Source organism: Elgaria multicarinata, chromosome 14 (genome assembly GCF_023053635.1).
Source record: "Elgaria multicarinata webbii isolate HBS135686 ecotype San Diego chromosome 14, rElgMul1.1.pri, whole genome shotgun sequence".
Classification (NCBI taxonomy): domain Eukaryota; kingdom Metazoa; phylum Chordata; class Lepidosauria; order Squamata; family Anguidae; genus Elgaria; species Elgaria multicarinata.
The window spans coordinates 32301507-32324705 of record NC_086184.1 but is presented as its reverse complement, the minus strand read 5'-3'; the positions used below and the strand labels follow the sequence as shown (position 1 = coordinate 32324705).

The window sequence follows — 23199 nt, the reverse complement described above, 5'->3', positions numbered from 1 at the left end:
GAGCAAGAAGTCCAGCAAGGTGAGATGAAATCTGTGGTAGCAAATGGTCAGGAACCGGCTGCAGCTAGCCCAAGAGACGGTGTTGCTGTGACAAAGGCACAGGTGAAATGCAGTTCTTATATAGGCCTTTCCTGGCAGCTCCTAGCTGTTCCATATGATCCCACCTGGGAGTGCCTGCTGGTCTGGGCCTGAACCCTGCAAGCCTTTACCAGCCAGGGCTCACATCCTGTGAAATCCTGTGGCTGGTTATATGGAAAGTTGCCGCCAGATGGTGCTGCAGGACAGGACAGATTCTGACACCTAGAATGCCTCAGCCCACGTGGGCCCCAGAGGCATTCCTAGAAAATAAAAAAACAGAAAGGTTAAGGTGGGAGTGATAGGAATTGCTGGGACGGGGGAGCATAGAGCATCCTAGGGGGCAACAGAGCGAGGAGGTGGGCTTTATGCCTTTTGACTTGCATTTTGACAGGTTTGGGTGTGCATTTGTAAATCTCTAAGCATTAGCAGTTTGCCCTCTGTGAAACTGGTATTTTGTGGTGCTGTGGGGTGCGTATATGTGATTTGGCATTTGGGGCTCAGAGTTCTGCCTGGTACGCACTTTCTTGGTGAAGTTACTTGTCTCTGACACTTATCAGTTTTCCTTCTTTGAAATGAGCATTGGAGCAGAAAACTTGAGTTCACAAGGGTGGTTTTGTGTTTTGTAGCTCAGAACCCACCTCTGGCTTGTATTAAAGTTTTTTGACAAGTTACTTTTCTTTCCCTTCTGGAAAATGGTTGTTTTGTGACTAGTGATGCCCACGGCAGCCATTTTGTGAAAGTGCCCACAACACTTTCAAAATTCTAAATGTGCCCACTGACCCCAAGAGTTTGGGGGATAGCCTGTGTGGGAGTGTTTGTATGTGTGTAGCTTTGGGGGCAGGTAAATAGTTGTGCCTTTCTTCCTTCCCTCCCACACTACTTTTCTGCTTTAAATTTCCGTTCTTGAAGTAGCTTCACTATTTTTAAAAGGGGGGGCATGTTGGGAGTGGTGTTAAATGTGTTGGCATGTAACACGCAGCTTGTTCCTGCAACAAAGCAAGTCTTGCTATAACACACTATAAGATCCAAGATAACTACAAAATGTCTTTATTGAAAAAAGCAGATTATAACATCTAAGGTTAAATGAAATTCTGACTTTTAATATTAAAATAACTTAGGACGAGAGCAAGTCGCTTCTTCTTTAGATAAATAAATCTACATTTCCCAACTTTTATTCTTTGACAATCAAGGAAACCAAATGACAATACAAAATCCTGACAAGTCAATCTATGCACTAAAAGGCCAGAGGTTTTAGAAGGATATATACAATCATGGTTAAACTAACACATTTGCAGCATGTAAACTAGACACATAATATACAAATTGGGCATTTATATATTTCCTACAAAATAAAAATCAACATTGGTCCAAGTTCTTGGAAGAAAACTATATTCTTTTAAAGAAAATGAAAATATTTCTCAAGAAAAAAAACTTAATTTAAGTCAAATTATATACTCTAGTTACGGCATTAGTTGCACGATGAATCACATACTCTTCTTGGGGCATAAGAAAGCCGCTTTTGAATGCCTTCTTTAGAGCGTTGGTTGAACTTCACTGAGCTCCTCCATCCATTCTTGGACTTACTGAAATTCTGAGTTTTGAAATGCGCACCCTCTTTTGGAGTGGGTGGGAAAGCAATTCTATATTAATTGGCTGTGCTGCCTGTGGATGATGGGAATCATAGTCCAACACACCCAGAAGGCATCAGGTTGGGGAAGGCTTGTCTACCTGATGGGCAGCACCTCGCCTGGGTCTGGGGAGGAGAAAGCCCTGTCCTGCCACCTGACTCGGGGACCTTCTGCGTGCAAAGCAAGTAGTCTAAGGCTTAGCTACAATCCCTCCCTCAACTTGAAGGTGTTTCTCTCTCTTTATTTTACGAAGACAAGTGGTAAAATGTTTCTTGTCTTGGAAGCACATGGCCGTTTGAGAGTTGCTGCATGTACCGTTCTGGCTGCTTTCTCCTTAATAGAATAACTAAGAATACCCAAACAAGCCCCTTTGTTGAAGACGAAAAGAGGAGTTGGTAAGCCAGGACCCCACTGAGCTGTGATCAAATTCTACTTTCTGTGGGAAAACAAGGAAATGACAACCAACAGTTATGTTCTGGTTGGAACAAACTTATCATTGCTAGAAATAAAACTTTCAGTGTGTAGACAAATATATGGATCCGTGTAGGGAAAAAATGGGAAGTTTTTAAACAAGTGAATATTCTGTTCTAAAAGGATGACAGTCTGAAAGACCATAGTGTATGTACATATTTTAGATTTTGTGCTGTGCACTGAAGATTAAGGCAGAAACAGGAACTGACAAGTTTGCTACTGAAACAGTGAAGACACTGGAATTAATGCGACATTTTCTTCAGTCCTAGATTTTATCCGCCCAGCATTGTTTTCAAAACAATGCCATATATTCTGGGATGGTTTGATCATGGGGAAGGTGTGTGGGGTGGCAGAAAGACTATTAAAAATCCAGATTTAAGAATTGCTTGCGAAGTGGGCTCTCTCCTTCCCACCTGCAGCAGGCTCCAGAAATTCAGGAGGCCTCAGGGCAGCGCCTACCACCCATATCACCTTGTGGGCCCGACAAACCACATCCTACATAGGTTCAGAAGTAATTCGGAATGGCCGCACTCCTTCGTTGCTGGAGTGAGCACAGCTATATTCTGTATCCTTGCAGTATTTTGAAAAGTAAAAAGGAGAAAAATCTCATCATTGCAGGACACTCCTGTAGTGTTTTTTTGCAGAAATGTGTATTTTCCCATATAATTCCAAAATAAAACATTTTGGGGAATTCAACATGAGTTGCAGTCTAATCATGGAACTGCTGTTATACTTGGTTGTTATTCTTGGCAGCTTTAAAACAAAAGCATCAAATTCCCATTTGGGTGTAGTTTTGCTGAAATTATTGGTGCACCAACTGTTCACAGCAGAAAAGTCTCAACAGCAAAAGGACGTTAAAACCATTTAAGGCCCATTAAGTTAAGGAATTAATAAAACATGCTTAAGGCTGGTTAATTCTTATGCGGCTGCAGAGAGTTGTAACAACAGCCATGTGCCTCCAACAGGCAACTGATAATCTGACATTTAAAACAAACAAACTGAACACCAAGATAATCTGACTTCCTATACAGACTACATTCCAGAGTTCTGAGGATTTTTAAAAGCTCAGGCAACAGGAAAAATGTATACATTCTATGGACCGCCAGCTCCTTTTATAAAACACATTTTTCCTATTTGATACTTTTGCTAGGATTTCAAGGAAATCTCTGGGTTACAAAATTGCCCCTGGATAGGCTATGGGTAAAGTCTCATGAGGCTAAATCCTGATGGATATTTTTCTGCCACATGCTTCCCTCAGTTGTCCGCTCATATTACCAAATGGTGCAAATTAGCGCTCTCTCTCTCTTTCTCTCACTATACATTTGAACCTGTTTCTTGAGATCCGGGGTTGTTCCCAGTTGTGTCATTCTGCTAGTGCAAAGATGCTGCTGTTTGTGGAAATCCAGTTTTATCCTTATGCAAGTGTCCTATCCAATACTTTGATTCTGCTTGTGCGAGGTGTTGCACAAGCCATTACGCAAGCTGTTCTGCAAATTGTTGTACAAGATGTTGCACAACTCACTCATTAAGACTAGGTGTTGCTTATGCTAGTTGGGCTAGTTCTGATAGCACTTGTACAATCATTAGCAGATCAACGCCAATCTGTGTTGTTGTTATTATTACTATTATTTTATTACATTTCTATACCGCCCCATAACCAAAGCTCTCTGGGCAGTTTACAAAAGATTAAAACATTTAAAATTAATTCTTCCACTCTCATAACACTGGATATAACCCAGAACTAGCACAATTAGCAGAAGCAACATCTAGACTAACGAAGTTGTAAAATGCCTTGTTCCACGATTTGCACAACAGCTTGTGAAACAGCTGGTGCAAGCAGAATCAAAGTATTGGATCTGACACTTGCACAAGGATAAAAAAGGGCCTCCGCCAGTGGCAGAAGCTTCCTGCTACTGGGATGACACCACTGGATGTAACCTCCCCCCAGATGTCCCTTATTAAACAAGGCACAAACCCATCTTCTCATGAGCCTGGAAAAAAATGTTTTGAGGCCTTCAAAGTAAATGGAGCAATGGCACAGGACCAATTGGAAAACTGTTCTGTTCTGTTCAAAGATCCTTTTAAGTATTTGGATATGAAATTGATATAAAAATGCTGTGGATTTCAATATCATTAATTTGGCATCCAGAGTTGGGCTGATCAAAAGCTGAGTTGTAAAAATACAGTATGGAGGAAGCCAGTTCAAGAAGACCTAAGGGAAAAGACATCTGCCACTGAAGCCACACCATAAATCTGATGCCCTTTAAAACAAAACGAAGACATACAGATCTTGCACAATTGCGAAACAAGTAGAATTTGGCATAGCCAGGAGCGCTGGAGTTATTTGCAGAAACAGTTTTTAAAACAAGCTACTTTGTGAGGTGCCCAAAACCAGGAGAATGATAAAGGCTGCCTGGGAAGCCCCTCGTTGTTCATGCGCCGCTTGCGAAGGCTGCAAGGGCAAAGTGCCCAGGGAGAGACGCAATTCCGGTGACCAACGAGACACAGCACCAGGGGGCTGCCATTACTTGGCGCTTCTCTCACTGGGACCCAGTGAGCAGCCTGGGCAGCCCCTGCAGCATTTCCGCTCCCAGGTAGCCCTTGGCGCTTCTGCACCCCTCTAAAACAGCCTTCTCAATCTGCTGCCCTCCAGATGTGCTGGGCTGCGTTGTGGGCACTGTAGTCCAACATGTCTGGACGGTACGGGACTAGAGAAGGCTGCTCTACACCAATGGAGCGGTTTTAAGCAACTGTACCCATAACTATATAGTCCCCTGCCAGGCTCCAGACAGCTATGAGGTATCAATCTTCTGAGCCAGCCTTGCAACCTTCCACTATGTTGTGTCTGTGTCCTGTCCCATCCCCATTAGCAAACAGACAGGCACCCAAAACTGCTACTCCTTTCCCCAGCAAGGGATTCCAAAGATCTACGCCTCCCCGCCACCCCACCCTGGACATAACTCTGTGTGTATGAATCCCAATGCACTCATTTCATACAACCTTCTACAATGGGCTTCCTCCCCTCTCTTGCTGGCAATGCATGGCACCAGAATGGAATCAGCTACGGTGGAAAGACAAAGGCCAATTCCCACATCGAAGAACATCTTTCTTTTCAGCTGTGTTTCCATCTGATGCCCGCTAAAAAACAATCTTCTTGTCTCCTGCAATGAAGCCATTCTGAAGCCATTTTTAATTGTCTCTGGCCAGGCTGCAAGGAGACCCAGTGTAAAAAGGCCGCACGAATCTTTGCTCCTCTGCAGCCTGGCTGCAGGTGGTTAAGATTCTTGTGGAAACCGGAACTACCATCGGGCAAACCTGAAGCCAGCGAAGGTGAACCAACGGCCCTTTGGAGCAAAAGTGCTCAAAAATGCCCGCTGCTTTCCAGCCACACCTGCACGGCGCGCATCCTTTTTCAAGTACCCGGTGTCTCGGGAGGAATTTTTTAGGCAAATGCAACACAGGCGCACGCTCCGAGAGGCTCTCCTCTCTTCCCAGTCTTCAAAGCAATAAATAAACTTTGCCGATTGTCTTTTTTTATAAGAGTCATCGGTCAAGCTCTTCTCTCATCAAAGCGTCTTCTCTGCTGGTCCCAACTGGATGGGGAGGAAACGCCTCAGAGTTCTGTAATGTGCATCGGGTACCCAGGGGGAGGATGTGGCGGCGCATTCCTCCCGAGGCGTCTAATGTGACAGGTGTGGCAGAGCAGGTGACCCTCCAAAGGGTAGCAACGGCGGCCTTCCTCGTCATTGAGCTGCAGCCCACAGTCCTAAGAGGAAAAACAGGACACACAGGTGAGCTGGCCTGTTGGGCAGCCTGCCCCAACCTGCAACTCCCATGGCCATGGGGCATGCTGGCTGGGGAATATGGGAGGTGCAGTCCAACACATCTGGAGGGTACCTGCTGGTTGGGGAAGGAGGGCTTAGGGAACAGTTAGGGGGGAAACATGGAAAAAATATTCATAACAGGTCAATTGCATCTCTGCTAGATTGGGCTGAAAGAACTGAGGCCAACGGAGTGAATCTCCACGCTAGATTTTCTTCAGCATGCAAACATGGCCGTATGCTTCCATGTGGCCTACATAATTTAATAGCATCCACCACGTGTGCATACACACAGCTGCAGGAACCCCGTGTCCGCATTACCAGAGAACAACCAACATCCGGAATAGGAAATGGTAGAGGAACAGATCATCAGTCTTGCTAGGCTGTCGTGAACACTCTTAGCAGGGAGGGCCCATAGCACAGAGTGGAGGCACCTGCTTTGGATGCAGAAGGTCCCAGGTTGCGTCCCTGGAATCTCCAGGTAAAAAGACCTCAGGAGGCAGAGGGTGGGAAAGACCAAAGGCCCAGTAAAGCTGGTGCCCGTCGGAGTAGACAAGGCTGAGTTAGGTGGAACAAAGCCCTGGCCCCACTTTCAAGGTTCAGCGATAGATCTCGCCTTTCCTGCTTTGTGTATGGGGCTGTGGCATGGCCCTGGCTGGACCACGGGCTGTTGGCCTGGCTTGGAAGCCCCAAGAGTGACCCTGGCCATCACAGCACTGTGTGTGTATGTGGTTGGAAACTCCAGGTGCACCCCTCCCACCATCTTCCTTCCTTCCTTCCTTCCTTCCTTCCTTCCTTCCTTCCTTCCTTCCTTCCTTCCTCAGGCAGCCTCCAAAGCCATAGACAACTCTGGGGAATGAAGAGGGCAGCTGTGCTTGGAGCTCTGCTCTGCAGCCCAGCCTCTGCTTAAAGAAGGCAGCAGCAACACTCCCCAACACTGTGCGGTGTCTGCTGCTGCTTCCGCCGCTCTGCTCTTTGGGTGGACCCCCTCCTGAACCCCTAGATATGGATGGACGAGAAAATTCCCCAATCTATTTACATTTGTATACCCTGTATAATATTGCCAGGATTCGACCATTTTTGTCTGTCTCTTCTGCCAAGACGCTTGTTCATGCACTGGTTATTTCTCGGTTGGACTACTGCAACCTTCTTCTCTCTGGCCTTCCTTCTTCTCACATCAGTCCGTTGGTTTCCGTTCACCACTCTGCCGCTAAGATCATCTTCTTGGCTCGCCGCTCTGACCATGTTACTCCGCTTCTGAAATCTCTTCATTGGCTTCCAATTCACTTCAGAATTCAATATAAACTTCTCCTGTTGACCTTCAAAGCTTTTCACTGTCTAGCTCCTTCCTATCTCTCCTCTCTCCTCTCACACTATTGCCCCGCTCGTGCTCTTCGCTCCTCTGATGCCATGTTTCTCGCCTGCCCAAGGGTCTCTACTTCCCTTGCTCAGCTTCATCCCTTCTCTTCTGCTGCCCCTTACGCCTGGAACGCTCTTCCAGAACATTTGAGATCTACAAGCTCAATCACAACTTAAAGCTCAGCTAAAAACTTTTCTTTTTCCTAAAGCTTTTAAAACTTGATTTTGTTCTGACTTTTATACTGTTAGTTTTACTCTACCCTGTGCCTGTTTGGTGCATTCTCTTCCCCTCCTTATTGTTTTATTATGATTTTATTAGAATGTAAGCCTATGCGGCAGGGTCTTGCTATTTTATTGTTTTACTCTGTACAGCACCATGTACATTGATGGTGCTATATAAATAAATAAATAAATAAATAATAATAATAATTTGTGGAATATATTTTTGTTGGAAGAGGCAGCAGGAGCAAAGACAATGGAACGGCTGGGAGACTTCCTAACAAAGCCAGTGAGGGCAAAATTCACTGGGGATTTTTCTAAGTGAGTCTCATGCTACTGTGTGGGAGGCCCTGGCAAATTATGTGCCTGATTTGGGGGCCTGGCCATGATTCTACAGGTGTATGTCAAAAGGAACGTGCGAGGCAACTCTGACGCCTTGGTATTCACTGGCTTCTGGTTGTTTCCAAGCACAATTTAAAGCGCTGGTACTTAGCTTTACAGCAGCCTTTTCTGGCCAGGTGCCCTCAATACTGCATCTCCCATCATTCCCAGCCAATGGCCATGGGCATTGAAGTCCAATGCATCTGGAGAGCACTTGATTGGAGAAGGCTGATTTAAAAGCCTGACAAAACTTGAGACTAGAATATGTGAAAGGACGTCTCCCTGCCCCCAACAACCTACCCGTACACCGAGATCTTCCTTAGAGGCCCTCTGCCATCTCTAGTGAGGTGAGTGGCAGCAGGGGACAGAAACTTTTCAGTGATGGCCCCATGCTTTGGAACTCACTTTCCAGGGAGGCTCACCAGGCATCTGTTAACATCGTCAAGGCGCCAGGCAAATATCTTCTCATTTCCCCAGGCTTTGAATTGATAATGCATTTTTGTTGTTGCTGCTGTAATTGTTTTTAGTGCTGCCTTTTGATCTTGAACACTGTTTCATTAATTAGTGCTGTTGTACTGTGTTCTGTGAGCTATCGTAAAACACCCAGGAAATATTTAATTAAAGATTGGCAAAGCAACCTTATACACAAACAAAACAAAAGCAGAACATCCTAGCAACACCCGGGCGAGCCCTTCTCTGGTTCACGAGTGCCTTTGGTCTCCTTCTGTGTGGGAGTGGGAAGTCCATCACTGCCAGCAGTTCCAAACCCTTACCTCACAGTGGTAACATTCCACGTGGTAATCTCTGTCCATCGACACCACCCGGATGGTCTCCTCGGAACCCTGGTTTGGGGTAGAGAGCAAAGGGTTAAGAAGAGGGGTGGGTGAACAAGCAATTTCCCCTCACCCTCCCCGCCCCTTATTCAAATAGGAAAAGTATGCATTCTGAATGGGGGAAATGCACATTTTCAAAAGAGCACACCCAAAATGTTTAAAAGTGCCAGCATTTTGAGAGAACATTCCCTCCCGTTCACATCCGCCATTGTGATCATGGCAGGTTTGCATGCTTTGCAAACACTAACAAAATCCTCAAAAAGTGAGAGAGCCTTCTTGGTGGTAGCCCCCAATTTGGAATGCTCTTTCCACTGAGGTCTGCCTGGCACCAACACTGTCATCCTTTTGGCAACAAGTTAAGACTTTCTTCTACTCCCAGGCATTTGACAGCACATGATAAAGTTTTTAACTGATCCCGGGATGTTTATTGTTGAGAGTTTAAAATGTTTTTTTTTTAATGTAAATGGTTTGAATATTATGCTTTATATCGTAGTTTTAACGTTTTATTCTTTTGTAAACCACCCAGACAGCTTTGGATATTGGGTGGTATTTATTTATTTACTTATTTATTTATTACATTTCTATACCATGCAATAGCAGACATGTAAATAATATTATTTTTTGTACATCCCTAGTTTAGGACATCAGATATGTGAATGAAGTCTTTGCAGGCAGATGGGTGCTGGCCCAAACCAAGGCAATATGCAGCAATTTTACTATAAACCAGGGGTGGGCAACTGGAGGCCTTCCAGATGTTTTGGCCTACAGCTCCAAAACATCCCTCACCATCGGCTATGCTGGCTAGGGTCATCATCACAGAGGCATGGACAAGGCTAGGGCTGATGGCAGCTGTAAGCCAAACATCCAGAGCACCACAAGTAGCCCACTCCGGCTACAAACCTTTCCAACCTCTGGCTGACTCAAAAAAGGAGGCAACCTAGCCCAGCTGGAAGAGCCGGTGTCTGAGGCAGGGCACGAGACAACGACGCCTCATTCAGTTCAGTGGGTCTTACTCCAAGTGAAACACGTGCAGGATTGTCATGGCTGCGAGCCATGTGCCACTTCCGAGAGCTTTTGACTTCGTGAGTGTCTTACTTTGACCGCAGCAATGCTGTACTATGAAGGAGACTTCCAAGCATCTGCTTCTTTCTAAATTCAAGGAGATGGCGGGCAGGCTGCAAGGCACATGCATAACATCAAACAAGGTGCACAGAAATCATACCTGTGCTGGTAAAATTGGCTGGTTACAGGAAGCACACTTTGGTGCAAAAACCCTAGGTTGAAAGAGAAAATAGGTGACACTTTTGTTTTTAAAGAAGAGAAAGAAAGAAAGGGAGGGAGGGAGGCAGGAGAGCACAGCAGCATTCAAACTGCAGCTAACGCTTGGGCTGTTTGCAACGCTGGAGGCTTTGCGATGGGATCTCATCTCCTACACAGAAGGCATCTCTTCCCTTATTAATGAATCCTACAAATACAAGCGCTACACCAGCAGCACCCGGTCGGGGGAGGCTGCTCCAAGCAGGGAAGGGTGGCTGTGCTCCGACTGCTTCCACTCAGGCACCAGGTCCACGGACCCTCCTGTGCTCCCTCCCCTTTGCCTTCCACGCAAGGCAGGGCTGCGCCATGTGAGATGACCCATCCAGGCCAATGCAGCCCACCAGCCACGTGCCGCTCCTGCTTCCTTTCCCTGGGCAGGTACTGAAAGCCGGGAATTGACCTGAGCCCCCAGTGGGCTGCTGCGCATGGCCAAGCAAACCATGTTTTTTCTCACCGAATCACAGGGTTTGCAGGCCTGACTGAAGGAACCTTTTGAACACCATGGATGCTTTGCATCTAACTGACACAGCAAGAAAAATGTTTAAAAAGGACGCCAGATGTGATCTCCTTCAAAGGTCCTTTTATATTTCCAGCCAGAGCGCTCTAAGCTATTGGAGAAACTCCCTTACCCCCAGATCTCCCCATGGATTTAATACTGGATGCTGCTTCTTTCTAAATGCTACTTTGTAAAACCTGGAAGGAACCTTCCACCCTTCCTCGTCTCCTGCGTGCTCTGGCCCGTTCCCTCCTCCAAGATCCCGCGTTCTCACGTGTGATAATCTTTGACACAGTAGATATTGTTCTCCACGTCTACAGTGAACGGGACGCCGTCCAGGCATTCATTGCACGCCACACAGCGGAAACAGCCAGGGTGGTAGGACTTCCCCAGGGCCTGCAAAATCTGGAATAGAACCAAAAGGGCCAAGGATCAAGAAAAGCCACCGTTTCCCCTGGGCTTTATTTCCTACACATCCACACTTTTATTTCCAAAGTAGAAACCAATGATGCACAAGGCTGGGAAAAAATCACTCTATTCCTCAGAGTGCTAGAATGGCAGACTCTAGAGCAGACTTCTCTAGCTTTGTGCTGTCTAGATGTGTTGGACTATAACTCCCAGCATGCCCTAGCTAGAGTTGTAGTTTAACACATCTGGAGGGCACCAGGTTGGGGAAGGCTGCTTTGGAGCTTCCATCTCATTTAAAGGGAAACTGTGTTGTTTACCTCGAGCTTTTCTGCTTCCTGGTTCTTTGTCATGATTGTTATGGGCTGTGTTACATGGGAGGAGAGGGGCAGCAAGGGATTTTAATTTAATACACCCCCTGCATTCAGTTCCATTGAGTTCTATTGAGACAGTGCCATCTAGTGGCAGACAATCCTGCTGTTTTCTGGCTATTACCATTTTAAAAGTGGTTCTTTTTATCCCAGGATTTCTAGAGGATTCGGTGGGAGATGTCCTGGTTGTTTTTATGAAATCAACCCCAAAACCTTTGTGAGTGGCCAATCATGAGTGTGCAATAAGTCATTCATACAGAGGAGCCCTTAAAGGCACCAACACCGCGTAGTTTCCCTCTCGGATAGTCGCTCCCAGTCAAAGAGTAACTGCTTTCAAATATACGAAACAGATAAGGTGATATCATCTTCTATGGGCCAATTTATATTGATGTAAGAGTGCAAATATTCAAGGTACACAAAACATTTGATCAGGCAGCATTCTACTGGACAAAATAGTTAAGGTAACTCAAAAGCTTTTAGGTCATTGGGTTTTTTAACATCAAAATAGGTTCAATCACATAAAGATGTCTTACATGTTTCATAACCTGTGGCATTGTTTGAATTCAGGAACAAATGGTATGTGTGTGTATGTATGTGTGTGTGTGTAAGCCTGCCCAGCCTAAATAAAGTGAAAGAGGAAGAAACACGGCCCAATATGTCAGTTGGCTACTAGGAGGAGGGCTTCCTCTGTTGTGGCACCCCGGCTGTGGAATGAGGTCCCCAGAGAGGTCCGCCTGGCGCCTACACTGTATTCTTTTCGGCGCCAGCTGAAGACTTTTTTATTTTCTCGGTATTTTAATACCTAATTTAACTTAAATTTTGCTGTTTTAATTCTGTATTTTAACCCTATATCAATTTCTGCTATGTAGTTTTATCCTGGTTGTGCTTTTTATATTGTATTTTGTATTTGGGTTTTTAGATTATTGGTTGTTTTATCATGTTCCTCATGGTTTTAATTTTTGTGAGCCGCTCAGAGAGCTTTGGCTATTGGGCGGTATAAAAATGTAATAAATAAATAAATAAATAAATAAATCCCCCATTTCAGAAGCCTGTACTCTTACCATTTCCATTATGAGGTGTCCACAAATGAAGCACTTGTCTGCGGTTTGCTGGAAACCTGAATACTGGTTTGAGAGAGAGAGAGAGAGAGAGAGAGAGAGAGAGAGAGAGAGAGAAGGAAAATGTGGTTACTCACCCCCCTTGCTCTCTTTCGTTCTTGCTCTAGAGCTCTGTTTTTTCACACAAACCTTTTCCCCTTCAACAAGAATCAAACAAACCTGCCAAATCTTGCTGAATAATGGCCAAACTGGAAACATAAATGCAAAAGCTCTCAAGTGAGGAGACCACCTGCATGCCCCTCTTCATAGGGATATTGGTGATTCTGAGGTTTTGCAAGCACAATCGACCCGGATGTAGAACTTTGTAATCCCAATAGTCTCATCTTTCACTAAAAAACAGCCTTTGAGGACTTGCAATGGTGGGCTTACTTTGAAAACACGCAGAAGGTAATTCCAGAGGTAGCTGCCGTATCCCAACAAGGAAGAGAAGAGGGGGTGGTACAAACACGTTCAAAATGAAAGAGGCAGAGACTCAGTCTGGTGTTCGCAACTAGAATTCATTTACACATACACAGGCACAGCCCCACACAACGTGGAGGTTAGAAAGGTCCAATCCTGGTTTGCCGATTCAAATGAACTTAATGGTACAAACTCTAATTTGCCAGGTTTGGGTGATAAAGCGAACTGGTTTACCACAAGCTGGGATTGGAACTTTCTAATCTCCATGTGTGTGAGGGGAAGTAGGAGGGCAAAGGGGCTACTTTACATGCCTTTTGCACAGATTAGATGGAATCACCTATAAAGCCCAGGAAGGAGGAAGAAACAGCAGTCAGGGAGGAAAATGGCACCAAACAGTATAGAAAAAGGTGAATCTAAGTGCTCTGGGTTGGGGCCAAAATCCAATCCCATGGAAATGGCTACTTTCTACTAAAAAAAACAAAACCAGAGGGTATTTGGAGCAGCTCTAATCTAAATGGAAGGCAGCATTTTCAGAATTTGGTCCAAAGAACTGGGCTGTGAACTCAATTAAACAATTTGGACAAAGCTATCACCGCCATTATTCCTTCTAATAGCAAACTGAAGCGGTCAGTGCCACCAGGATTGTAGCCAAAACAGGGCCACTGAGATACAAGACGGATGAATCAACATGCTCAGGGGAACCCCGAGGTTTCCTGAAACACACACACACACACACACACACACACACACACACACGGAACCCGCCCCTCCCCATGAAGACCGGCCATGCTCAGTAGCTACAGAATACAGAGTGAGGTCAGGAAAAGAAAGACAGAATGTGGGGATGGGGGTGGGTGGGGAAGGAATGGGAACACTACTGTAGGAGGTGTGGATACACTGCAACATTTTGTTGCAGGTCCCACTTGTTCCCTCTGACAGGAAACTCAGGTGGCTGAGTGTCTTTCAGTTGAGAAGCAAAATGACACCACCCAAAAACAAAATAGCAATTGATGGCAGGGAAATGGAGCTCAGGAGAAGGAAAGAGCTTTCAGGTAATAACACCATGGTTGTGATGCCACAACCCTACATTCCTTGTGAGGTTGGATATCCTCAATTAAGCAACAGTTAACAATTTGCTTGGTGATGGTTGTGTTGTAAGTTTTTGAAATACAAAGAGAAATATACAATTACAAACCAACACCACCAAACAGCCTGACAGTGACCTGCCACGGTGCACAGAAGGTTAAAATGGCGGCTGAGAAGAAGAAAATGGAAAGCAGAGGTGGGAAGGGAAGAGGAAATTGGCCTGTTCAAGCCTCTGATAACTTGTGGGAAGCAAAGGAAAGGAAAAATGACTGCTTTTCCCTTTCCCATTCTCCAGACCCGGCTAGCCATTTTATATAACTATCCGTTTGGGGACTGGCAGGCAGCCCCCAAACCTGGGCCTTATTGGTGCATAGCAGGAGAAGACCTCGCAAGGGGAGACCTTCCCTCCTTCCTGAAACTCCACCTTCCCTAGGAGAGACCTGAGCTGCCTAGAGCTTCCTAGAGCTTCCCTAGGAGAGACCTCCACCTTCCCTAGGCTGCCTAGAGCTCTGAACAAGACTTAAAACAATGGAATTCAGCTGCAACAGATGGAAGGAAAGAACGGGCATGTTTAGCCTGGAGAAGAGAAGATGGAGGGGAGACATGATAGCACTCTTCAAATACTTAAAAGGTTGTCACACAGAGGGGGACCAGGATCTCTTCTCGACCCTCCCAGAGTGCAGGACACGGAATAATGGGCTCAAGTTAAAGGAAGCCAGATTCCAGCTGGACATCAGGAAAAACTTCCTGACTGTTAGAGCAGTGCGACGGTGGAATCAGTTACCTAGGGAGGTTGTGGGCTCTCCCACACTAGAGACCTTCAAGAGGCAGCTGGACAACCATCTGTCGAGGATGCTTTAGGGTGGATTCCTGCATTGAGCAGGGGGTTGGACTCGATGGCCTTGTAGGCCCCTTCCAGCTCAGCTATTCTATGATTCTATGATTCTAAGGTTGATTTAAGGTACAAGTTGCATTTTCTCAACGTCTTCCAAAATTAGACACGCATTTGTAAGCATAATGTCAAGTGCTTTGAACGCCAAACGGACCTGCTGCTCTGGAATTCCAGCCAGCTAATGTTTAAACACTTATTTGCTGTGGGGTGGACTTTACCTCACCTTATTCCAGTTCAATATAAACACAACGCCACACGCCTGCCCTCTCCTCCTATGCAGAAGGGTTGCTCTGCTGTGGACAAGCCATTGCCCTATCAACACTAGTTCGGAATTGGCCCACTCCATGGACACGAAGCCCAATATTTGATTATCTGAACAAATTTGGAGCTATTGCAGGGATTTTTGTTTATTTTTAAAGGGCATCCCTCAGAACACAGGGCAAGGGCAGGGCAAAAGGTGGGCTGCCTGGCCAAGACAGCCTTGGAAGCACCAGGGTGGAGGCACGCTCCTTGCAGCCAAGGATTTGTTGCATGCCAGGCTAAGGGTCCAATGCACAGATGGTGTGTGCGTGTGCACACATGCATGTGTGCACATGTGGACCAAGACACAGCAAAATACAGGAGGAAGAACCAAAGTGCAAACTAATAGCAGTTATTTCAAAGAAGCTGCACCAAGCTAATCTCAACTGTATTTCAAAATAAAAAAAATAGATCTACATTTTAATTTGGATTTTTTTTAAAAAAAAATACATACAAGAGTGCAGAAAGGCAGTTCAATATTCCTTGAGATCAACTTAGTGCAGATTGTTAAAATTATTTTTGCACCAAAAACTGGGTTTTCTTCTTTCTGTTTTTCCACGGCTCCAAAGGTGTTTTGGCCAGTACTATTTATTGTCTTTGTTCACCTTATAGGCCCCTTCCAACTCTACTATTCTAAGAATCTATGATCTTGACACTGAATTCTGTGTCTTTTTCATTTTTTAGGAGGGCCGGGGGGGGGGGGGGGGGGGCTCTGCACCAACTAATCCTGAATTCTGTGATTAGAAAAAAATAAGAAAATGGTTTTGGTTATCTATTTGGTAATTTTACCTAAGTGCCCCTGCTGTCATAATTCTTTTAAATGTAGTCATGGAGAATGGTTTTCAACAAAGGAAGATGGAAGCAGAAATATTTAAAATTCTGTATTAGAATTCCCAGCTTGCTCTTCCACTCAGGAGCTCAGAGTAGCAATTTTTAGCCTTACAACAACTCTGCAAGACACTTTTTATTTGTTTTAGCCTCTCAACGACCTTGCAAGTTAGAGTTGACCAGTGAAGGCTAGTCCCTTCGAAGACCGTGCCAGAACACTCAGAGCCTGCCACTCTACTGTGACCTTATGCGGCCCTTGTTCCTCAGCCTCGTGGTGCCCCTCCTCCGTTGATCCAGGATGTGCAGCCAGGGGAGCGCTTGCACAGCCAAGACCATTGGCCTCTCTGCTCCTCTGGCTTATGGCACTTGTCTCCCTTGTGCTCCAGTCTGGCCTCCCACGGGGATCATAGAATCGTAGAAAGAATCCTAGAGTTGGAAGGGGCCTAGAAGGCCATCGAGTCCAACCCCCTGCTCACTGACTGGAGACTACTTCACGCGTGATATATTCATGTTTCTTTTTTCTTTTCTTTTAGGTATTCACCTGAAAATGCAAAGCAGGAATGCAAACAAACCGATGTCATACAGGGAGACTGGCTGTGGCTCCTTGTGGAATGTAGATGTGGTGGCAAACCTGAGTTTGCTCTTACATCATGTGTGAACTGGCCCCGAGTAAGTGTGACATCCAAGGCCATAGTGAAAATGCTCTAGGACGAAGGAGTGTGCTCATTAGCTTACTGGAACAGGTGAGGCCTTGCAATCTTGCTGGTTTCTCTGTGCGAACGGAGCACGTGCCCCAGAATCCTCTTGGGTTCCTCAGCAGACTAGCTGATGGGAAGGATCTCCCTAAAGATATCATCAGGACAATCCTGCTGTCTTCCATTCTTGCTTTCCTCTCCGTTTTATTTCACCAGGGAAACAAAACCACCTCATTTACCAAGAAACCCAGGCTAGCTCTAGCAGCGACCATCTGGCGAGCATCTTTCCGAAGGTGATGACCTTAGGGTTTGGGGGAAAACAGGTGGGAAGGTCCAGGCAGAGCAGACGGCAGGGGATTATCAATGGTATAAAACCCAGCTAAATCTACAGCCCTGTCACAATGAATTTAACTGAACCATCTGGCTGTCACTTGATAAGGAATGCAAAAGACCGTTTATTGATTAACCGGGGACAGAACTCTGGGAGAAGTGAACGGCCTCATGGGCAGGTTTATGTCGTTTATGGTTCCCTGAATGGCCATAAATTACGCTATTGAGAAGAGAAGAGAGGAAAGCAGACACAAAATCTCTTTTCTATGCAACCAAGCCCATTACGTTCAGCCCATATTTCATGTTTAATGGGAGCATCACATTTGTAAAATAAGATGGACAAGACCAGGGCCTTCTAATTTAGGAAAATGCTGCAGTGGCCCACAAATTCAATAGCAAAGTGTACACAATGCCCCCCTTTGCTTCAGTGTGATATTTGTGCTCATTTTCAGGTAAATGTATTGATCTGCAGAAGCTTGAAACTCTTTTATGTTGTGGTTGAATGGATGTTTAGGTTTCAGCCTAAATGAGATGGAACTGAGCTAAGGTCCTCACCCTCCTACACCACACACCTAACTTGGGGTGGTGAGAAGTCTGGAGGAGCCAAGATTCAGATAATGTAGGTTTCAATGAGCACTGTTATTTTGCATAAACTGTCCCCAACTAGGTGGCCTCCAGATGCGCTGGACTGCAACTCCCATCATGCTGACTAGAAGTGGGAGATCTAACACATATGGAGGGCACCAGGTTGGGGAAAGCTGTTTATAACACACACGCCCAATCCCCCCTCTTCCCGCACCACTGATTTGGAATTTAGCCCTGAACAATCTCTTGCTGTGGGTTTGATCTTATCATTCACATTGAACAATTTTGAACATTTAATTAGCAGACTAAAACAAATCCAATAAAGATTTTATCTGACATGATCAAAAGGCCTCAAAGCCCCCCAGATTTAGTTAGTACAGAACATACAAAAGATTTTAAAAAATCAACCTATTTCAAAAATGTTTAATGAAAATTATTCCTCCCGCTACATTTCTTTCATAAATTTAGACCTTAAAGAAGATTATCAATTTAAAATGGAAATCCCCACCTAACACTATTGCTTCATGATGTGGAACACGCCCAGGGGTTTTAAAAGACCCACCATAGTTTATTATTATTATTATTATTATTATTATTATTATTTATTTATTTATTTATATAGCACCATCAATGTACATGGTGCTGTACAGAGTAAAACAGTAAATAGCAAGACCCTGCCGCATAGGCTTACATTCTAATAAAATCATAATAAAACAATAAAGAGGGGAAGAGAATGCAAACAGGCACAGGGTAGGGTAAACAGGCACTGGGTAGGGTAAAACTAACAGTATAAAGTCAAAACAAAATCAAGTTTTAAAAGCTTTAGGAAAAAGAAAAGTTTTTAGCTGAGCTTTAAAAGTTTAGTGAAGAAGTTGCAGAGTGATTTATCACAACCGAAGATTTCTGCCAAAGACACATTTCGAAGTCCATTGCGGGCCTAGTCTGATTGCATGAACCAGAAAAAGTAGACACAAGTCTAAAATGCAGTTCCAATTCTACCTTGTCCAGTGCGCAGTGCAGACTATAAAACTCAACATGCTACGTCAAGCAAAGCCTTTGGGCCTTGATATATGACATGGCGCATCTATAAAAAGGGCAAACTCCCACTTGCTTCCCCGTGTCTGTAAATCGTGAACTGGAGTGTAGAGTGCAACCAGAAACACTTCTGATAAACATAATCTACTATAATTGGTATTTATTTGAATGGCTGCGTCAGCATCCAAAAGCCCTCCAACAAAACACTTAATGACACCACACACCTAACTTGAGATAATGAGAAGTTTGGGGAGAGCCAAGATTCAGATCACGCAAGTTTCAACATGCAAAGTGCTTTACCATCCAGACCGTCCCCGGAACTCTGTGAAAAACACAAAACCCAGACTGTGTCACATTCAGGCAGAAATCCGAAATGAGAATATGTCCTCGCTACCCGTGTAAGTTTATTAGCATTCCATCCTGTGTCATGATCTTGGATTTTTTCCTGTCCAAAAGAAATAACCATTGCTGCGAAGATGTTAAATGAATGAGAAAACTCCTCGTAGTAAACGAGAAATGACTGCCAAGTTTTAAACTTAGTCAACCCTTTCCCCTCACCCTTATATATGCATTCTTAGAAAGAGGATTTTAGGAATTCATGATTTTTTCCTATTGGAATTCCCTTCCTCCATCCCCCCCTCCCCAAATCCTCCTTAAGGTTTAGGGGAAACATGTTAATACATTGGGTGGGGGAGAAAGAAAAGGAAAAGAAATCAAAATGTTCTTTAAATATATAACATTATAAAATACACTCTCCAGTATAAAGACAACAAAAGCTGATGTGCTGATTGAGGACTGCATAAGTCACCACCCTGTGACTGGAAATTCCCCTTTTATGCTTAAAATGTCTTTGATACTGAGACCTCCCGGTTTTGCCCAGAGGCAAAGGAACCACCGCCTGCTCTCCTGTAAAGTCTGTACTAGCCACGAGACGAGACGCCTCCCACCCCATCCTTCTGTAGTTTAATCTATCTTGGTTTTCTATTACGATAACAGCTACTTTCTCTCCTCTCTATTGTTATACACTCTGGGAGAAATTCCTGTAATGCGGGACATAACAGTGCAAGAAATTAACGTGGTCACCGAGAGAAAACAAGAGAATATATAATTTTAAACTATAGCCATAGCTAGACCTAAGGTTTATCCCTGGATCGTCCAGAGGTCAAACCTGTTCATCTAGGTGACACACAGGGAATCCAGTGCTCAGGCAGGGGCGAACCCTGGATGATCCCAGGATAAACCATAGGTCTAGCTGTGGCCTAAGTAGATCTGTGCACCATACCCCTAACCTCAACATCATGAAGTTTGTGATTCAACCTGTTCTTTTCTGCATGTTATTGTGCACACACTGAAATTTCTGTGTACCTAACTCTGTATAGAAAATGACTCTTCTACAACTTTTATACAACTTCTAAACGCTATTAAGAGCCTCCTCTACACACACCTTTTAATTATGCCTGCAATATATGGCTGTACATGGCGAGGAGGGGGCGCTGGGGTCAGGATTGCCTGTTTTGGAGAAACTGCAGTGGTGATGAGGGACTTTTCTGCTGTGGCACCTTGGCTGTGGAATGAACTCCCCAGAGAGGCTCGCCTGGCACGACCTTTCTCCCACCACAGGTATTTTAGTTTTTCTTTTGCTCTGTTGTTTTAAATCAGTCGTTCTATTTTAAATCTCTGCATTGTTGCTAGGTTTTATTGTGGTGTGTACTTTTATATTGTGATTTTAAGCTTTTACGTTTTATATCGCATTTTTACGATGCATTTTGTGGTTTTCATTGTTGTGACCCAGCCAGAGAGCTTCGGCTATTGGGTGGTATAGAATTGCAATAAATAAGTAAATAAATGAGCAAGGGACTGGCAGGCCCACTCACAAAGCCAGTGCCTTTCGTGTTCATCCCATGCTCCCTTTCCTGGGGCTGGCTTGTTCATAGGGGTGCTGCTCTTCTTCCTGGCAGGGCTCCTGTGTCATTAAACTTTTCATGACTGGCAGAAATATGTCTCTGACTGTCATGCAGTTTTTAAAGGCACAGGAGAAAAGGCAACTAAGCTATTTGCCTATTTATATATGATGATGATGATGATGTTAATATTAATAATAATACGCTTCAAAGGCAAAGCGAGGGGGCTGTCCATCCCAATCAAGATTCAGGCACTAGTGTCATTACTTTGCCCATCACCTCCCCCCCCCAAAAAAAGGACAAAAGAGGATGCAGAGTTCCATGTAACTTGCATTTGCTAATTCATATGTAGAGATGGAAATGTGGAAAGAGAGACTTAGGATTTTAAAACAGAAATACAGGACCTCTCATCATAGTGGTGAAGACTCTCACCTGGTGACCTGTGCACCTGCCTGCGCTGTCCAGGTGCTGCTAATGGCCGATGGGCAACTTCAAGGCCCCTCCCTTTACACTGGGCAGCCTTTCAAATGGAGGGTGGTGCCTTTAAATAGACAGTCCTCTGGAAAGTAGGCCACATGGCCACTCTCAGTGCCATCGTGAAGGAACGTTCTCTACCTACAGCCAGCCAGCGTCGGCTGTGTCAAGAACACACCCTTGAGACCAAGTCCTTCATAATAGGCCAATGGGGAGTGGAATTGTGGCTGCCCACCTTGCACTCTGAGAGCACCAGTTCTTGCCTCCAGAACAGCACCTGTGCCCAACCAAGGCAGCACAGGCTCCCAGATCAAGCGGTGTGTGTGTGTGTGTGAGGGGTTGAAGCAACAAATGCGTTGGCCTAGGGCGGATTTTACTTGGCAGGGAAAGGCCAGTCTCAGCTGGTTTGCAAGGCCAGCTAGCTTGTCTCTTCTGGCAGTGGGTTCAGCTAACAGTACTGCAGCCTAGACTGCATCCTAGACATACAGAAGCTATTCTGGCTGGCTGAGGGACCAGAGGTGGAGGAGAGGCCCTGGCTTCAGACATGATCAGGGCTGGGTTAAGATATACTGTGGCCCTAAGCCATATCAAGTTTCAGAGGATCCATACCATAAGAATAAAGAGAAAGAAGTGCATCATATTATAAAAGGAAGGGAAACGAAAGGGCACCACCCCACATTAGGAGGTGCTTGTATTTAAACAGTGTTAGACAGCGTTCTCTGAAGATGTGTATAAATGGACTAATAACGTAAGTTAATTTGAACTTCTTTTTAAGTTGCTCTAATTTGCACTTATTGCCTCCAATACTAAATGTTGTGTTGCCACGCTTTCTCTATCTAAGGCAACTCTGCTGTCAGTCACACCAGACTTTCCAACATATTTAAGCCAAAGCAATTTCATTTTAGTTATCTTACATCTTTGTTATCTCTAACATATGTAGAGGCTCTTCATAATATGAGGCCCAAAGCCCTGGCTTACTTGGCTTATTCCTAAATCCGGCACTGAACACAATGCCCTTCCTCAGAAGCATACACTAGGAAAGCAAAAAAGGATCCAGGAACACATAGAAATAGGTTAAGGGAATGACAGCTACTCATGAGCTACTAGGCAGCCATTCACCACCTGATGTACTGTCAGAAGACCCTTTTTGAGGTTTCTGAGACTTCAACAGATGTGGTCCACACTCCTCTTCTGATCCATGAAGATATTTAACACCACCATTTAAAAATAAAATAAAGTATAAGACTTCCAGGATGCCAAAGTATGCAGGCCAATCTTATACACTAATAGCAAACTCGTTTTGCAAACATGATTCTTATGTAGCCAAAAAAGGCATAATTCACATACAAGAGGGAGGTTTCATCAGGTTTGGGGGAACCGTATGATTTGCAGAAGTAGAAAAACTTGAGAAGATGGCTGGCTGGAACCCTGGACAGGAGCGCTCCCGGCTGCATGGTTTGCTGCAGCTCCCACTTGTGCCATGTAACATGACTCCTGGACCGAGGGCAAGTAGGAAAGTTTATTGAAGCTCAAATTCTATACATTTTTTTCCTAATCCCCAAACTCCTAAACCTATCTTGTAATACAGCCTTCCTCAACCTGGGGCGCTCCAGATGTGTTGGACTGCATCTGGCTGGGGCATTCTGGGAGTTGTAGTCCAACACATCTGGAGCGCCCCAGGTTGAGGAAGGCTGTTGTAATAGATGGATTTTAGTACATCTTTTGGATAGTATTAACAACTTAAAATGCAAATGAGATGCAGATTGCATTCCTCCTATGCTGAAATCCACTCCAGCCCATGTCAGGATTCCCAAGTGGACTTCAGTAAATCTGCCCTCCTGCCCAAGGCATAATGGGAGTTGTAGGTGGACGCTTACTTTTTTTATTAAATTCTAAAAAAAATACTTTAAAATACATTGTACACAAAGACCTATCAGCGTGTGAAATTTCAAGCTTGTACCTCATGTGGAAGTGGGTAAACATTTCCGGACATACAAACTCACACACATACTTTCAGCTTTATAGGTAGAGATGCTGTAACCATGTGGTGGTTTTTTTTTGTGAACTGCCCAGAGAGCTTTGGCTATTGGGCGGTATAGAAAATAAATGAATGAATAATCCACTGCTGGGCATACTGTTTGTTTGCTTCTGTGCTAAATCTGTGGAAAACATCTTCT

General features: G+C 44.7%; 1 protein-coding gene across 1 annotated transcript in view; it reads right to left on the bottom strand.

The window, feature by feature from the left end:
- Positions 1-1109: 1109 nt before the first annotated feature.
- The window catches only part of WTIP (WT1 interacting protein), a 76406-nt gene continuing 54316 nt past the window's right edge, over positions 1110-23199 (bottom strand). The window contains exons 4-8 of the mRNA XM_063141481.1: positions 12441-12503; positions 10878-11008; positions 10013-10064; positions 8731-8799; positions 1110-5943 (exon numbers count right to left, since the gene is read on the bottom strand). Of these exons, the coding sequence (XP_062997551.1) occupies positions 5791-5943; positions 8731-8799; positions 10013-10064; positions 10878-11008; positions 12441-12503 (468 nt within the window). The 3' untranslated portion in view covers positions 1110-5790. The remainder of the gene's footprint in view (positions 5944-8730; positions 8800-10012; positions 10065-10877; positions 11009-12440; positions 12504-23199) is intronic.